The 14,798-nt window shown below is 37.6% G+C and overlaps 1 protein-coding gene across 2 annotated transcripts in view; it reads right to left on the bottom strand.

The window, feature by feature from the left end:
* The window catches only part of FRMD4B (FERM domain containing 4B), a 253,347-nt gene that overhangs the window by 98,018 nt on the left and 140,531 nt on the right, over nucleotides 1-14,798 (bottom strand). For both annotated transcript variants that reach the window (XM_034440592.3, XM_034440591.3), the window contains exons 6-7: nucleotides 3,377-3,433; nucleotides 2,396-2,418 (exon numbers count right to left, since the gene is read on the bottom strand). In XM_034440592.3, coding sequence (XP_034296483.2) covers nucleotides 2,396-2,418; nucleotides 3,377-3,433 — 80 coding nt within the window. The remainder of the gene's footprint in view (nucleotides 1-2,395; nucleotides 2,419-3,376; nucleotides 3,434-14,798) is intronic.

Here is a 14,798-nt window from a genome sequence, read left to right as displayed (position 1 = left end):
ACCTTGAGAAACAGCAAGAGTCATAAGTATGAACCAGTTGCCAAGCATCTGAATTTTGATCACATGATCGCAGGGGATGCTACAAAGGTTGTAACTGAAAAATGGTCACAAATCACTTTTTCAGTGGCGTTGTAACTTTGAATGGTCACTAAATGAACTGTTGTAAGTTGAGGACTATCTGTAGATTGCAATTCCCTCCTACCATTTAATTTTTTAAAAAATCAATTCTGTTCAATAGTAAAGGATCAAAATATATTCAGGTGCTATGTTTACACCTATGAAGTTCCGAACAGTGCAGACAATTGTACACCTAGGATAATGTATGAAAGTGAAAGTTGGACTCTGAAGAAGTAGGATAAGAACAGTATTGACACTTTTGAACTTGGTGCCGAGAAGACTCTTGAAAATGTCACGGGCAGCCAAGGAAGCAAACTGATGGATCATCAAACACATTTACACAGAATTCTCACTTGAGGAATGAATAACTTTGGACCTATTGTGCAAAGACCTAGCTCTTTGGAGAAGGCTTTAATAGCTGGGAAAGGTGGAAGCAAAGAGAAAAATTAGCAGCAAGGTGGATAGGCTTAGTTACAGTGATGATGAAGGCACCATTGGAAAACCTGACGGACCAGATTAGGATCTTCATGGAGAAAAATCTATTTACCGTATTTTTCGGACTATAAGATGCACCAGAGTATAAGACGCACCAATATTTTGAAGAGGAAAACAAGAAAAAAGTTTTTGTCCTCCCGGCCCCCAGGAGCACTCTGCGGGCCTCCCAAACCTTCTGCACATCCCATTTTTGTGAAAAACAGGCCTGTTTTTGGCAAAAATGGGACGTGTAGGGCGGGGTTTTGGAAGGCCAAAAATGGCTGTATTCGGTGTAAAAGATGCACCAACATTTCTACCCTCTTTTAGGGGGGTAAAAAGTATGACTTATACTCCAAAAAGTACGGTATGTGGTCACTAAGAATCAGCAATGACTAGATGACACATAATTAGTCAGTCAATCAAAACATCAAGTCTGCTGTCCTGAGATTTCTTGGCAGTCTCTCATCCAAGTCCAACCCTCCCTAATTTTTTTGAGATTTGCTCAAGTCAGACTGATCAGTGCTGCCATCTGCTATGACAGTAATTTTGCTATAGAATAGGAGTGCTCGATCTTATTTCTATCAAGGACTTCATTTCTCCAGGAATAACCATATAATGATATCCCAGGCTAAAACAAACAGTGAGCAAACCGACTCATTCCTTCCTTTTATGGCATGGTTCTTTTTAGCATCATCTTTTTCTGAAAACTTCCTGACTTGCAAAAAGATTTTTTGATATTAGACTGAACTTTTCAACTGAGAAAGTTTCTGCCTCTTCCACCCAATCATGCACAATAGAAAACAATGCATTTTGCACAATAGCAAAAAATTATCTTACAACAGCTCATTTCAGAATATAACCATACATGCATCTAATTTTGCCAAAACGGTAAGCAACAACAAGCCATTTTCCCTTTACAGGAAATCAAGCCATTGATGAAACATTAATCTGACTAAAATCCAACCTTTTAGGTATTTGTAACCTGCATCTGAATAAAGCACTCGTCTTCCTCTCCTCCCCCTCCTGATTTTAAATCTGACATCATTTTAGCCATTCTATGGCACCTGATCAAAGCTTTTGCCTACATACTCCTCCTGATTTTGGAATACCATAGACAAACAGTGTTCTCCTCCTACAAAGTCTCTTAAGTGAGCTGCTGCTAATTAAGCTCCCCAGCACCACTTTCAACTCAAAGGACAACAATGTCCTTTTTATTTAATTGCTCTGGCAAGAACTGCACACTGAAGGGACTTGGATTTTGCTGATAGGAAGAAAACCGACTGAAGCTGCATCTGATTTGCACATGGTAGGTAAAGAGCTGAAGCCACCAAGCTCAAAATCTTTCAGCAGTCACAATACAGCTGTCAGGACAGGAGCGTGATGGGTGAGCCCCCTTGGAGCAGCTGCAAAAGGAAACACTGCACATTGATCTACAAGGCTGACAAACTTTTTGCTAAGCATACATTAGGGATATTCATGGATAGGGTCATTAGGAGTTTTACAGGGAGGTTGGGGGGGTGGGTTGTTGTGAAAAGAACTTCTCTAGATGGAGGTTACTAGCTTGCTACAAAATATTGAGAACTTTTACCTTATCATAGATTAGCTAATATAAGCATCCAGACTTTGGTACTTTGGAAAAGAATAGCTCAATTTTCATTTGCCCACAAAAGCAATATACCCCTTTGCTAGTTAAGGCTCTGAATTTATGTTGGTTGGTTGCACTTGCTCTGCTTTGTGATCAGCAAATGCAGGAAAAGCTAAACCTCACCCACACTGTTAATAATGAAAAAGGAAATGTAATTACCTAGAGTAGTCTCCTTTTGCTTCCTATAAGGGGAGAAAAGCCATGATGTTAGAAAACTTTTTTTTTTAGTTTTGTAATGGCTGTTTGCATTTCATTTAGATATCACATCATTAAGAATGCATTTTAAAATTCAAGTCATAGTTTTGAACAAATGTGGAAATTAAAAGTACATCAGTGGTTTGAATTTTTTTTTTAAATATAGGATTTGTTATTTAGAACAACCAGCTCCGCCCCTCCCCTACCCCATGTGTTTAAGGCAAAAACTAAAATTACACAGCTCAATTTCTGCTAATCTGGATCCATTTCAAACACATTTTTTTTAAAAAAATAAAAGTTTCATTCTGTTATTAGAATGTATTAATACATGGAAAAGTATCACTGTCTGATCGATTATGTACTGGAATTTTGGAAAATGAAAACCACAATAAAAATTTTGATTGAAAAAAAAATGTATTAATAACAAACAGAAGCCTCCTCTTAAGAAAAATAACATTTATGTAGTTGATTTTGCCTGGGCATCTCTGTATATACACACATATACAGAGATGCCCAGGCAAAATAAATATGATAAACTGAAGCAGAATTGATTAGACATTTAAAAGTCTTCGTAGTGATTTTCAATGTAATTATAGCCCCTTTTTTCTCTACTTCAAAATCTTTCTCCTGTGCCCAACATATAGTTTAAATATATTCATTATCCCAGACAGATGAAAGTATAGCTTATTCAAAGCAGGCTGCCCGCACTCCAAATAAGTTTCCTTCGTGCATTTCTTCTCCTGCTATATTCTAAATGTCCCGACAGATTTGCAAAACGTGAAGAACAAACAGTTATTCCGTTTTTAACTGAGCCAGCTGGGTGAAGGAGTATAGCTTTAGGTTTTATAACAAAAATATAAACAATGCTGCAGAAACGGCAGTCTGGGAACTGAAGGCATGGCAGGTTAAAAGAAAACCACAAAATTGAGTTCAGGAAAATCTTACCTGTAAAATCAAAGCGGCTAATCTAAAGACTGTCTCGCTTTCCACTTCAATATGCCCCTGTTTAAATAAAGAGGGAAGTATCAAGTTAACACGGCTGAACTCCGGAGGGGAGGGAAATCTCCCCTCGCCTCAGGCTACACGGAATCTCCTAGTAGTCTGACACTACTCAGCAACGCCGGTTTTCCTTCTATTTCCAGGTCGTACCATTACAGCAGAAAGGGGGTAGATGTAATTTGAGCCATAAAGTTTGGGTAATTGCTTATTGTTTAATGTGGAAAACAGGGGGAATCATCCTGTAAAAAAGAAGAATTGGGAGGCAGAAGGAAAACCGTCAACCAGATCGCTTTGATGAATCATGACTTGCAAATGTTGCATATTTTGACCCTCCGGGTTTCCCAGGGTTCAATGGCTGCAATGACTAGATGCTTTGCTAATACACTTCAGTTTGTGGAGTTTGTGCTCAAGAGTTATGCAAAGACACACGCTCACAATAATCCTATGCATATACACTAGGACTAGGAAATATGTCCCATTAGGCTGATGAAGTACAGTAAGAAAGAAGCACAATTCTTCTTGGGTGGCGAGATTGGTAATTTGAGCTATTTTGTTTAAATAAACGGGCATATTTAATTTCTAAATGAAAACATAGCTGATTAAATTTATACATGTCCAGCATCTTTACCCTTTGGGTTAAACAACATTATGCAAAAAGCAGAAAAGGAGTATGAAATAAACCAAAGCGATAAGAAAAAGAAATAGATCAGTTTATGCCAACAGCAGTTACCCTAATCTTTCTATTTTGAAAACTGCAGGTCCTCCTCCCATTATCAAATGCCAATTTAGTGACTGTTGGAAGTTAATGGCGGACATTTGTGCGCTTTGAAACCAGCAGGCTTTTAGGACTATTGCACTGTCTTGTGGTAATGTGATTGCCATTCGCGCACTTCAGAATCAGCTTCAAGCAAGCAGAATCAATGGAAAAGTTGGCAGTAAAATTGCAAGTCGTGATGATGTGATATCTCGCTTAATGACTGGATGATTCACTTAAGAACAGAAGCTGAAATGAGGTTTGTATATCTGGCTCATTCAATCTTATTTTTTAGTTAATGCCCAGGGCACTTCTCAGTAGTTGCCAGTTTCAATTGTGGTCAGTAAGTGAGGACTGATGACCTATATCTGTACTTCCAATGCATCCATTGGACATGCCATTTTGTTCTAAAAACATCTTGTCTCTGTTTCTTTTTGAATGCCAGTGCACCACAACTTCCTCAGCCTTTCCCTTTCTCTCAATCCATTCACTCTTCCTTCATATATTTGTGTTAATCTCACTAGGCACATCAGGCCAACAAATCAGCTCTACAGGAAGGCTAAAACTACATATATTATTGGGTATAATTCAAAATTTTGCCAGTCTGATTGTGTTGTATCTCTTCCCCATCTTACAATTATGGAGGTGAATGAGTCATGGTATCTAGCCATTTTGAACTGAAAACTTGTTTTACCATTTGTTACCTTGGCAACAGTGTGTGTGTGTCCCTTACTCAGTGTGTACTTCTCCATCAATGTCATCTTCCTTATCTTTACAGTTTGTTTTGCAAGTTGATCTTTAATCATATACTGTACATGTTGTATTTGACAACCAACCTTTAATTGCATATTTCTGGTAAACATTCCATAATTCAAACCTACTCACGTATCATATGCTTGCTATAAATCAAGAAGCATACAATAAACTTTAGATCTCACATGTAGTCGTTCATATCTTAGGGATCTGTTAAATGGCAAAAATGTGGTATTTACACCCTCCCTGGCATAAAGTTACATTGCCCTTCATCAACTTTGCTTATTGTCACCTGTTGTACCTCTTAGATATGAATTCTACCCAATGCAAACTTAACCAATCCTTTTGATGTTGGGTTTTTTTGCATTAATTCCTACTATATTTGCTTTTATGTAGGGGAAAAATAATGGAATTCTTCTTATTGGAAGGTGGCAGCTGTGGTTAGGGGGCATTTTGACAGATTCATCTACTGTGCCAATTAGGCCCTGTCCTGGACTGGGAGGCCTTGCTCACAGTATCCAAACCTCCTGTTTGGATTACTGCAATACACTCTACATGGGCTACACTTAACTACGGGGAAACTTCAACAGGGTGCAGAGTGATGGATGCCCCCAGGCTTGCAAATGTAACACCTCTGTCTTGTGAGTTGCACTGGCTTCCAGTTTCTGGGTGCAATTCAAGGTGCTGGTCATCACTTTTAAGCCCTATAGGGCCCAGGACTAGGCTGTCCATGAGATCACCTTTCCCTATGGACATCTACTCATCCTATCAGTTCAGAAGGTTGGGCATGCTCCTCATCTTTTACCTTAAATTTATTTAGCATATGGCATATCATACATAAACCAGCAATATATATTAACATTTCATCTAGGTTAGTAGAACACAATAAAATATAAATGTCTATGGAGATTCTCAGTCATCCAGGTCATAGTTGTCCCAAAGGTGCTTTTTTCAAGAGGCAACTGGATTTTCTTGTTTTTCTTTGAAGACATTTTGCTTCTCATCCAAGAAGCTTCTTCAGCTCTGACTGGATTCCAGTGGGGTTACAAGAAACAAGAAAGCCCAGTTGCCTCTTGAAAAAGCACCTTTGGAACAATAAAATATAAATGTTAAAAAGATCTATGTTCAAATACCAATGACTAGGTCATCTAACCATTGAAATGCAGCATCACTTATATTAAAAAAATCAGATAGTGGACCAGTATATGCCCTCAGTTTACAGCTGGTTACGATATGATCTACAGTTTGATGTGGGACCATGAAGTCATATGAGGAGAGTATACTATGCCTTATTTATACAGAGAGTCCTGGCAGATGCCATATGAGGTGCGCATCCTATTCAAGATTGTCCACTGCTGACTTGGTAGTTCAAAGCCTGGCACCATTTTTGCGTGATCATTTATATGTTTTCCTATGACTGGGAGTTCAGTGACCCATTTGGCTTTCCATTGGGAATCAGTGTTAAGCTTGTTATCTTAAATATTGCCATCTTATGGGCTCAGTGGCTCAGTGGTTAAAGATGCTGAACTTGTCAGCTGGAAAGCTGACATACCGGGTTTGAGACCAGAGCGCCTCATGATGGAGTGAACTTTTTAGGAGCTGGGATATTACTTGTCCCAGCTCCTGCCCATCTAACAGTTTGAAAGCATGCAGATGCAAGTAGATAAATAGGTACCATTTTGGTGGGAAGGTAACAGCATTCCATGCCCCTTGGCGTATACTCATGCTGGCCACATTACCATGGATATGCCTCCGGGCAACAATGGCTACTTCAGCTAAGAAATGGAGATGAGTGTACACGCGCCCATGTGCGTGTGTGCGTGCGCGCGCACACACACACACACACCAGAGTTGGAAACAACTGAACAGGGAAACCTTTACCTTTATCTTTATGGGAGCTAGGAAGCATGCCTTTTCTGTAGCAGTTCCTGCCTTATGGCACCCTCTGCTCCTTGAAGTTTGGCAGGCCTTTATCCTCGTAGACTTCCATAAAACACTGAAGACATGCCTTTGCCCCCAAATGCTGACATGAGGAGGTGCCTGCATGTTGGAAGCTTCACTTGGTGCCAGGTTTTGGTATTTAATGGGTCTGGTTTTTATAGCATTAATATTTATTTATTTATTTATTTATCAAACAAACAAACAAAGAAACAAACAAACAAACAAATAAATAAATATAGCTTTTATGTGCTTTAATTTTTGATTGGAAGCTGCCCAGAGTTTGTTATAAGATGGGAGGTTATATAAATATTTTTAAATAGATACATAGAACTGTCAGGCACAATTTCAGTTTTCAAATACACTTTAAAGAAGACACACAGTTACTCCTTAACACAAATGGCATGAATATTTTTTCAATTATTTCCTCTACATTTGTAGACAGATTTTGTTTTCAATGTTTTCACAGCATTTATATCTTGTTAAAATTTGTTTTGGATATTAATGTTAACAGCATTTATTTTCAGTTAAAACTAAACATAGCAGGTCTCTCCTGCATCTCCTCAGGTCAGTTTCCTTTTGAATGTCATTATTGTTATTATTGATTTGATTCACATAGCAGGAGGCTTCTTGTTTAGTCCTCTTCATCAACATCCAAAATAATGTTTTATTTTCACCAAAATGAGTCTGCAATTTCTCTGTCAGTCTGAACCTTTAACCTTGACTAGATTCTTTGCAACTTTTATTTTATTTTTATATACAGTCTTATTAATGTTCTGTGTTTTACGTTCTGTGTTTTGAGATGGCCTAGTGCAGTGATGGGAAACCTTTTCAGCACCGAGTGCCCAAATTGGAAGACCAGCTGGCAGGCGCACATGCGCGTGATGGGGCACTCAGCACTAAAAAGGTTAACCATCACTGTTCTATAACATGGATCACTCTGTTCTCAACATCTCCCACACCCACTTTTTTTTTTTTTTGCTTTAATTTATATGCTGCCCTTCTCTGGAGACTCAGGGCATCTTACAATGCGTTAAGCAATAGCCTTCATACTTTTGTATATTTATACAAAGTCAGCTTATTGCCCCCACAATCTGGGTCCTCATTTCACCTACCTTTGAAAGGATGGAAGGCTGAGTCAACCTTGAGCCTGGTGAGATTTGAACTTGCAGTAATTGCAAGCAGCAGATGTTAATAACAGTGTTTAGTCCACTGTACTACAGGCTCTTCACTTTCCATTCAGTTTATTCTGTTGGGACATAATTTTTTCTTTGAATAGTTTTCATACATGATTTTCTCTTCCTTGAATACTTTTCACTCCGTTTTTACCAAGATTTCTCAAATCTGACCCCTGATATTTCCACAAAAATGGTCTTTTCCCCATTCAGAATTTCTCATTACCCTTTTTATCTTTCACTAATTCTCTTGGACTTTTATCATCAATTGATTGGTATGATCAGTACAGAGCTTTTTAATTTCCATTTCTGGAAATCAGAGCCATGGAAAGTGGCCTGCCAAAGATTGCTGAAGTATAAGCACCTGCAGCACTAACTACTTATAACTGGATAAGTTCATATATATATAATTTCTGGAAGTAAATGGTGTTCATCATACGAATCTAGAAAAATAGAGTATTTTTAGGTTGCCTTATTTTGTGTAAGGATAAAAAATTCATGCATCATACTAAGTAGTTTCTTTTTTTATACATAATGGATTAAATAAGTGCACTAGACTAAAATCAAACCAACCACATAATGACTTAGCTGAATGGATGACCCTATGCAGTGGGTTTGAAATACGATTAAATTTTTAAAAGTTAGCAGGGTTGATCTTCGGCAACATATTTTAATTTGATTATACCATTTTAATATTTTGCTAATTGTAATTTAATTATCAAGTAATTCCAAAACCTTCCATTTAGAATCATATTCCTTTATTAAAATGCAAATTATAATTGGAAGTTTGATAGTTTGGCACTATAGTAGACTTATGAAAAAATCAGTAAGTCACAAACAAGAAATCCTGGTGCGTTATCTGAAAACAAGATTTCATTTCATGGGGAATAAATACATACATTTTCAAGTTCTCCCTTTAATTTTACTACACTGAAACAACAGAAAATTCTTTGAGATCTAGGCAAAAGAATGAAAAGGTTCTAACAGTAAAAAAAACACCTTCAGCTCCAAATTAGGTAAATTTTCAACAAGTTTCTATTATAAATCTGTTCTTTCTCTGAATTTTTTTCAAAGCATCTGATAATATGAAAGCAAAATGGACCAAGAACTGTTATGCTCAATTTCTGCACTGGCTTCATGATTACTTTCTACCAATTGATCCAATTATTTTTCTTCTTAGTAAAGGGTCTGCTTTCTGCTTTTTAGATCAACCAGGTGTTGTTTCATTGATTGTGACAGGAATCGATCAACTGACTGGTTGCGTGAGCCTGCTGACATCATGGGCTTGGAGATAGTGACTGGCCCAAGATCATCTATCTAATTTTCATGCCTAAGGTGGTACTAGAACTCACAGTCTCCTAGTTTCTAGCCTGGTACCTTAACCATTTGACCCAACTGGCTCTCTACCAATTGAGTCAATGCTGTTTGGTAAATGGAAACATATACATATTGACAACACATGCCAATAGAAACTGTTACCATGACTGATGGTTTATAGGGTGCCATTTTGATATGGTAACTAGATTCACTTTTAGACAAATTATGAAATTATGAAATGACTTGCAAATATGAAAATATAATTAATCTGTAATTCTAGAACTGAAATAATTGACAAAATCAATTCTAAAATGAAAACCAAATTTTATATTGCTTTAAGTGCATTAATGTTTTAAATAGATAATTAAGCAAGCTACATGGGTTACCTGTAGTATACAATTCCAGAATTAAGCAAGGAAGTATAAAGTGAATAAATGGATATAATCTAGTTGTTCATATGGTAGAAAATATATTTAACTGCATAAAATAAAATACAAAGAGGTAAACTGCATTGCAAAGGGAACCAATTATTCTTACGTACAGTGATTAAAACATTAAAAGTAACTAACACATAAAACAGTAATATATGTGCTTTTTTATTAATCCATAAATCAATAACAACACAAATTGAATTTTGGTAGAGGGTTAGTGAAAATAAACTTGTATTTAATTAGCTAATTTATATACCACCCATATCAATGTCCGGTGACTCTGGATGACTTACAACATCATAAAAATAAAATACAAAACATAAACACTTAAAAAAAAATTAAGTATTAAAATTAACAAAAAATTGTTAATTTAGAAACCAGAATGCAATAGGACTGGGGTGGGATCTCCTTCCAAATCCACTAATCATCCCTGGTGGGATGCTCCAGGGTGAAATTTACTTAACTTCGCTACCGGTTTGGAAATGTGAACGCGTGCGCGCCTTCTCCATGTATGCACAGAGCCTTCTGAGCATGCGCAGAGGGTAAAAAACGGGATGTGATGACATCCAGGCGGGTGGGCGGAGCCTCCCACCACCGGCACTACCAGTTTGCCTGAGCCAGATAAAACGGGCTGAATTTCACCACTGGGACAATCCCATCAGGGCCCAAGCCAGTTGGCAGAACCAGGATTTCAGGGTCTTTGGGAAAGCCAAGAGGATGGGGTCGGATCTCACCTCGAGGGGCACAATGTTCCAAAGCATGGAGTAAATTTTCCCCGTTCCCAATAAGCTTCTAAAAACCATTTAAAAGCTGAACTTCCCCCAAGTGTTAGGAGAGGGTGAGGCCAAAGTGTAAGGCCAATGTCATAGGAAATATTGGGGAAGTTCAGTTGTGGGATAGGCTTTTCTCATCTTGTTTTTAATCTTCTTTGTTTTTATTGTTTGCTTGTGAGTCACCCGGGGTTGGGTTTTAAAATGGGCCGCTATACAAATGTTTTAAATAATAAATAAATATCTGGCCATTTTTACAGTCTGATAATGCGACTATGACAATCCATTTCTGCAGCCTTAGGATAGAAGAATTTCAGTCATTCCACTCATATTTCAAAAAGCCAAAGCCTCAATGATTTTAAGTATGTAGGACGAGGTTTCTTATTTTCTTTCGAAACTTTTACTCTAGCCCAACCTTTTACATAATTCATAGAGGTTAATAGGACTGCTTAGCTTTCTTCTAACAGTCTTGAAACCGATGTGGCAGGTACTTCTATTTCACGTAGATAGGCACTAAGTCTTATTTTACAGGTGCTATCAATTACCAACAAATCCAATGTCTTTTTAACACATTACAATTGATAAGGTATTTATAATCTGTCTCACTGTAACCTGTATCAGCATAGCTGGCCTGTTTTTCCCTCCTTGCCTTCTCCCTCCCATCTTCTTCCAATTTAAATTGTATACAGGCTGAGCCACTCCAAGCATCTGATGAAGTGAGCAGCAACTCATGAAAGCTTATGCCTTTTAATCAGGGGTGAAATTCAGCAGGTTCTGACAGGTTCTGGAGAACCAGTAGAGGAGATTTTGAGTAGTTCGGAGAACCGGCAAATACCACCTCTATCTGGCCCCAGAGTAGGGTGGGAATGGGGATTTTGCAATATCCTTTCCCCTGGAGTGGGGAGGGAATGGGGATTTTGCAGCATCCTTCCCCTGGAGTGGGGAGGGAATGGGGATTTTGCAGTATCCTTCCCCTGGAATGGGGTGAGAATGGAGATTTTGCAGTATCCTTCCCCTGCCATGCCCACCAAGCCCACAGAACCGCTGGTAAAAAAAATTGAATTCCACCACTGTTTTTAATAAAATGGGTTAGTTAGAAAAGATGCTACCAAACTCTTGATTTGCAGTAGAAACACAATTCTTTTCTTTGTCTATGAATGGAAACTTCTGTCATGGAGAACTATCTGGTACAGGTAGTCCAGGGGCGGGTTTCAAAACCCGTCGCTACTGTTTCGCTCGTGGGCGTGTGTGCGCATGATGCTTCTGCGCATGCGCAGAAGCGTCTGGGCAGGTGGGCGGAGCCTCCCGCCACTGCCGCTACTGGTTCGCCTGGTCTGGGGCGAACCGGTAGCAACCCACCATTGAGGTAGTCCTTGACTTAATAACAGTTCATTCAGTGACCATTCAAAGTTACAACAGCACTGAAACAAGTGACTTATGACCGTTTTTCACGCTTACAACCATTGCAGCAGCCCCCTGGTCACTTGATCCAAATTCAGATGCTTGGTAACTGTCTCGTATTTATGGGGGTTGCAGTGTCCTAGGGACATGTGATCACCTTTTGTGACCTACTGATGAGCAAAGTCAGTTGGGAAGCCAACTTCATTTCACAACTGTGTTACTAACTTAATAACTGCAGGGACTCACTTAACAACGGTGACAAGAAAAGGTGTAAAATAAGGCAAAATTCACTTAGCAACAGAACAGAAATTTTGGGCTCAATTATGATTGTATGTCGTAAGTCGAGGACTACCTTTCATTGGAACAAACCCTTCTGTAGAAATTTGATAGAATAAATCATTTTCCTGTGATTTATGAAAATTTAGTCCAGATTTTTCTCATGCTTAAATTTTATCCTTCTTGCCAACAACTCAAAAAGAACATTTCATTCTGAATAACCACAAGCAAGCGCAGCTTGATCCAGCTTTTACAAATTCAATGCCCTGCAAATCTATGAGCATTACAATAACTACTTTCCCAAGTAAATAACATGGCTGAAGGCCATGCTAGCAGATTTCTGGGAGCAGAGGTTAGGAAAGATTCCCACAAGTTAATAAAATTCTAGTGCAGTCCAGGAAATTTCCAAAATGGTACAGCCTGAGCACTGACCCATGGGAGTAAAATTATAACTGTTTTACAATCAATTTGTTCTTAAAGGCTATTGTTATCAGAAGAAATATTGGTCATGTGGAAAACCCCTCTAAATGTATTTTGCTGGAAGCTATCTGTGGTGAAGTACTGGGAAAAAGAATTTGGGAATAGGCTGTAAAGCCTCCACTAGAGTTTGGTGACCAATACATTTAAATAAATACATACATATTCCAATCACCTGATGAATGAAACAAGACTGTGTTTATTAAATCATTCATAGGGTTCTTGGCAACCTGGCAGTGGCTTTTCTGTGTACTTACTTCTTCACACTTGTCTCTCTGCCTCCCTCTGGAATTGAAAACTGGCATCAGCAAAATGAAAAAAAAAATATTCCCAGGAAGGCAATTATTTGAGAATGGCCTGCTAATATGTTAATTAAATGGAAGAATGTACAGGAGATGTCCATGCCACAGTAAAAAGAAAGAATCAGATGCTTAAAGAATATAGTGGTATTTATAATTGGTGGCAAAGTGAAGCAGTTGAAATCATTGGTTGGGTTTGAATATGTTGTGAACCTATAGTTTAATGTTATGCCTTCCTGTCTCCTGTCCGCTATTCTAGTCCAATACAGTCATGGCCAGCTAAAAATAGTCCAAAAAGACTGTTTTCACTCATTGATGATATGAGCTTAGTCTCCCTGTGGATTTGTACTGATTTAGGAGAAAGGGAAGAGTACGGAAGCATGAGATTTCTTGACATCGTGTTAGACTATAGTTTTAATGTTATATACAAATGTAACAAACACATATTCAATGTATAAAGTAGCATAAGGTTTTATGGAAGAGAACCCACTTTATCAGATATACAAATGTTATCCTAAGTTATTCAATATAAATTTGTAAGCTTCTAATTACAATATAAAGGAAAAAACTATATCTGTCTATCTATCTATCTATCTATCTATCTATCTATCTATCTATCTATCTATCTATCTGATGTGTGTATGTATGTATATGTATATGTGTGTATGCATGTATATATACAGTATATGTACACGCACATTAATATATACATGTACACATACATATAAAATAATATCTATCTTTGTGTCATGCACACAAGTTAATTCAGGAATTTTGTTTACTCTTCTGTTCTTTTTCATGTATTTGGTTAATTTTTCCAAGTTCTTTTTAGTTCCTTTTATTAGGGTTCCAATGAAAGACAAATATAGCTAAGATACGTAAACATTACAAAACTGTTTTAATGCACTATGTAGATCTGTTTAGGTTAACTTTCTCAAAGTTAAGCTGCACATGTTTCAAGAAAGTACTGTCCAAAATGAAAGTCCAGATTTTTTTTTTTTTAAACTTTTAATAAGATATTTGAAAACTACTGTAATAAATCAGATGTAGAGTAACATCTCCTGTAAGTAGGATTTTGGCCAAACAGAATAAACAAAGGATCAAGTTGGAGTTCAAACAAAATGCACTGGATTTCGTTCATAATGTTATTTTTTTACAGAAGGTTTTGTAGAAAATGTTAATGGGAGCAATCTCTCTCTGGAGGATCAGAAACGTTACAAGGTGTTCATTTCATTCTCAAATTATCTACCATAAAAGAAGACTTTTACATATAACAAACATAAAAATATGTTGGCAAGATAATTCAATGAAGAGGTGTAAGAAAAATCTATTTCTAATAATGCAGCGCAGAAAGAAGCTACTCCTATGTGGTGGTTTTGTTTATTGGGGATAATTGTGAACAATTTTTGGTGATATTATGAATTGCAAACTGTTTTAATTTAGGATCAATTAGTAGCAAGGACATGGGAAATAGAGCAGATCAGTTTGTGGCTTACAAGTTTTAGGGAATAATAATTTAGCATATAGGACATTCAAAATCTTCCACTGCAGAACCATTGCCCTATAGAAACAATGGAGAGTATCTTGGATTGAGGATCAGGGACATCCATCAGTAAGGGATGAGTAAAAATCAGGGGACCACAACCTTTTTTGGCACATAACATGCATTTGATGTAAAACAGGCCTTCAATCATGCAATCATGGCTGCCTTCCTGACTTTTTTTAACCCTTTCTCCTACTACTGGGTAACCTGCAGTAGTTCTTTCAGGGGAATTGT

The sequence above is a fragment of the Pantherophis guttatus genome, chromosome 2, assembly GCF_059756535.1.
Source record: "Pantherophis guttatus breed Tessera chromosome 2, ASM5975653v1, whole genome shotgun sequence".
Taxonomy (NCBI): domain Eukaryota; kingdom Metazoa; phylum Chordata; class Lepidosauria; order Squamata; family Colubridae; genus Pantherophis; species Pantherophis guttatus.
This window is presented reverse-complemented; position numbering and strand designations above follow the sequence as displayed.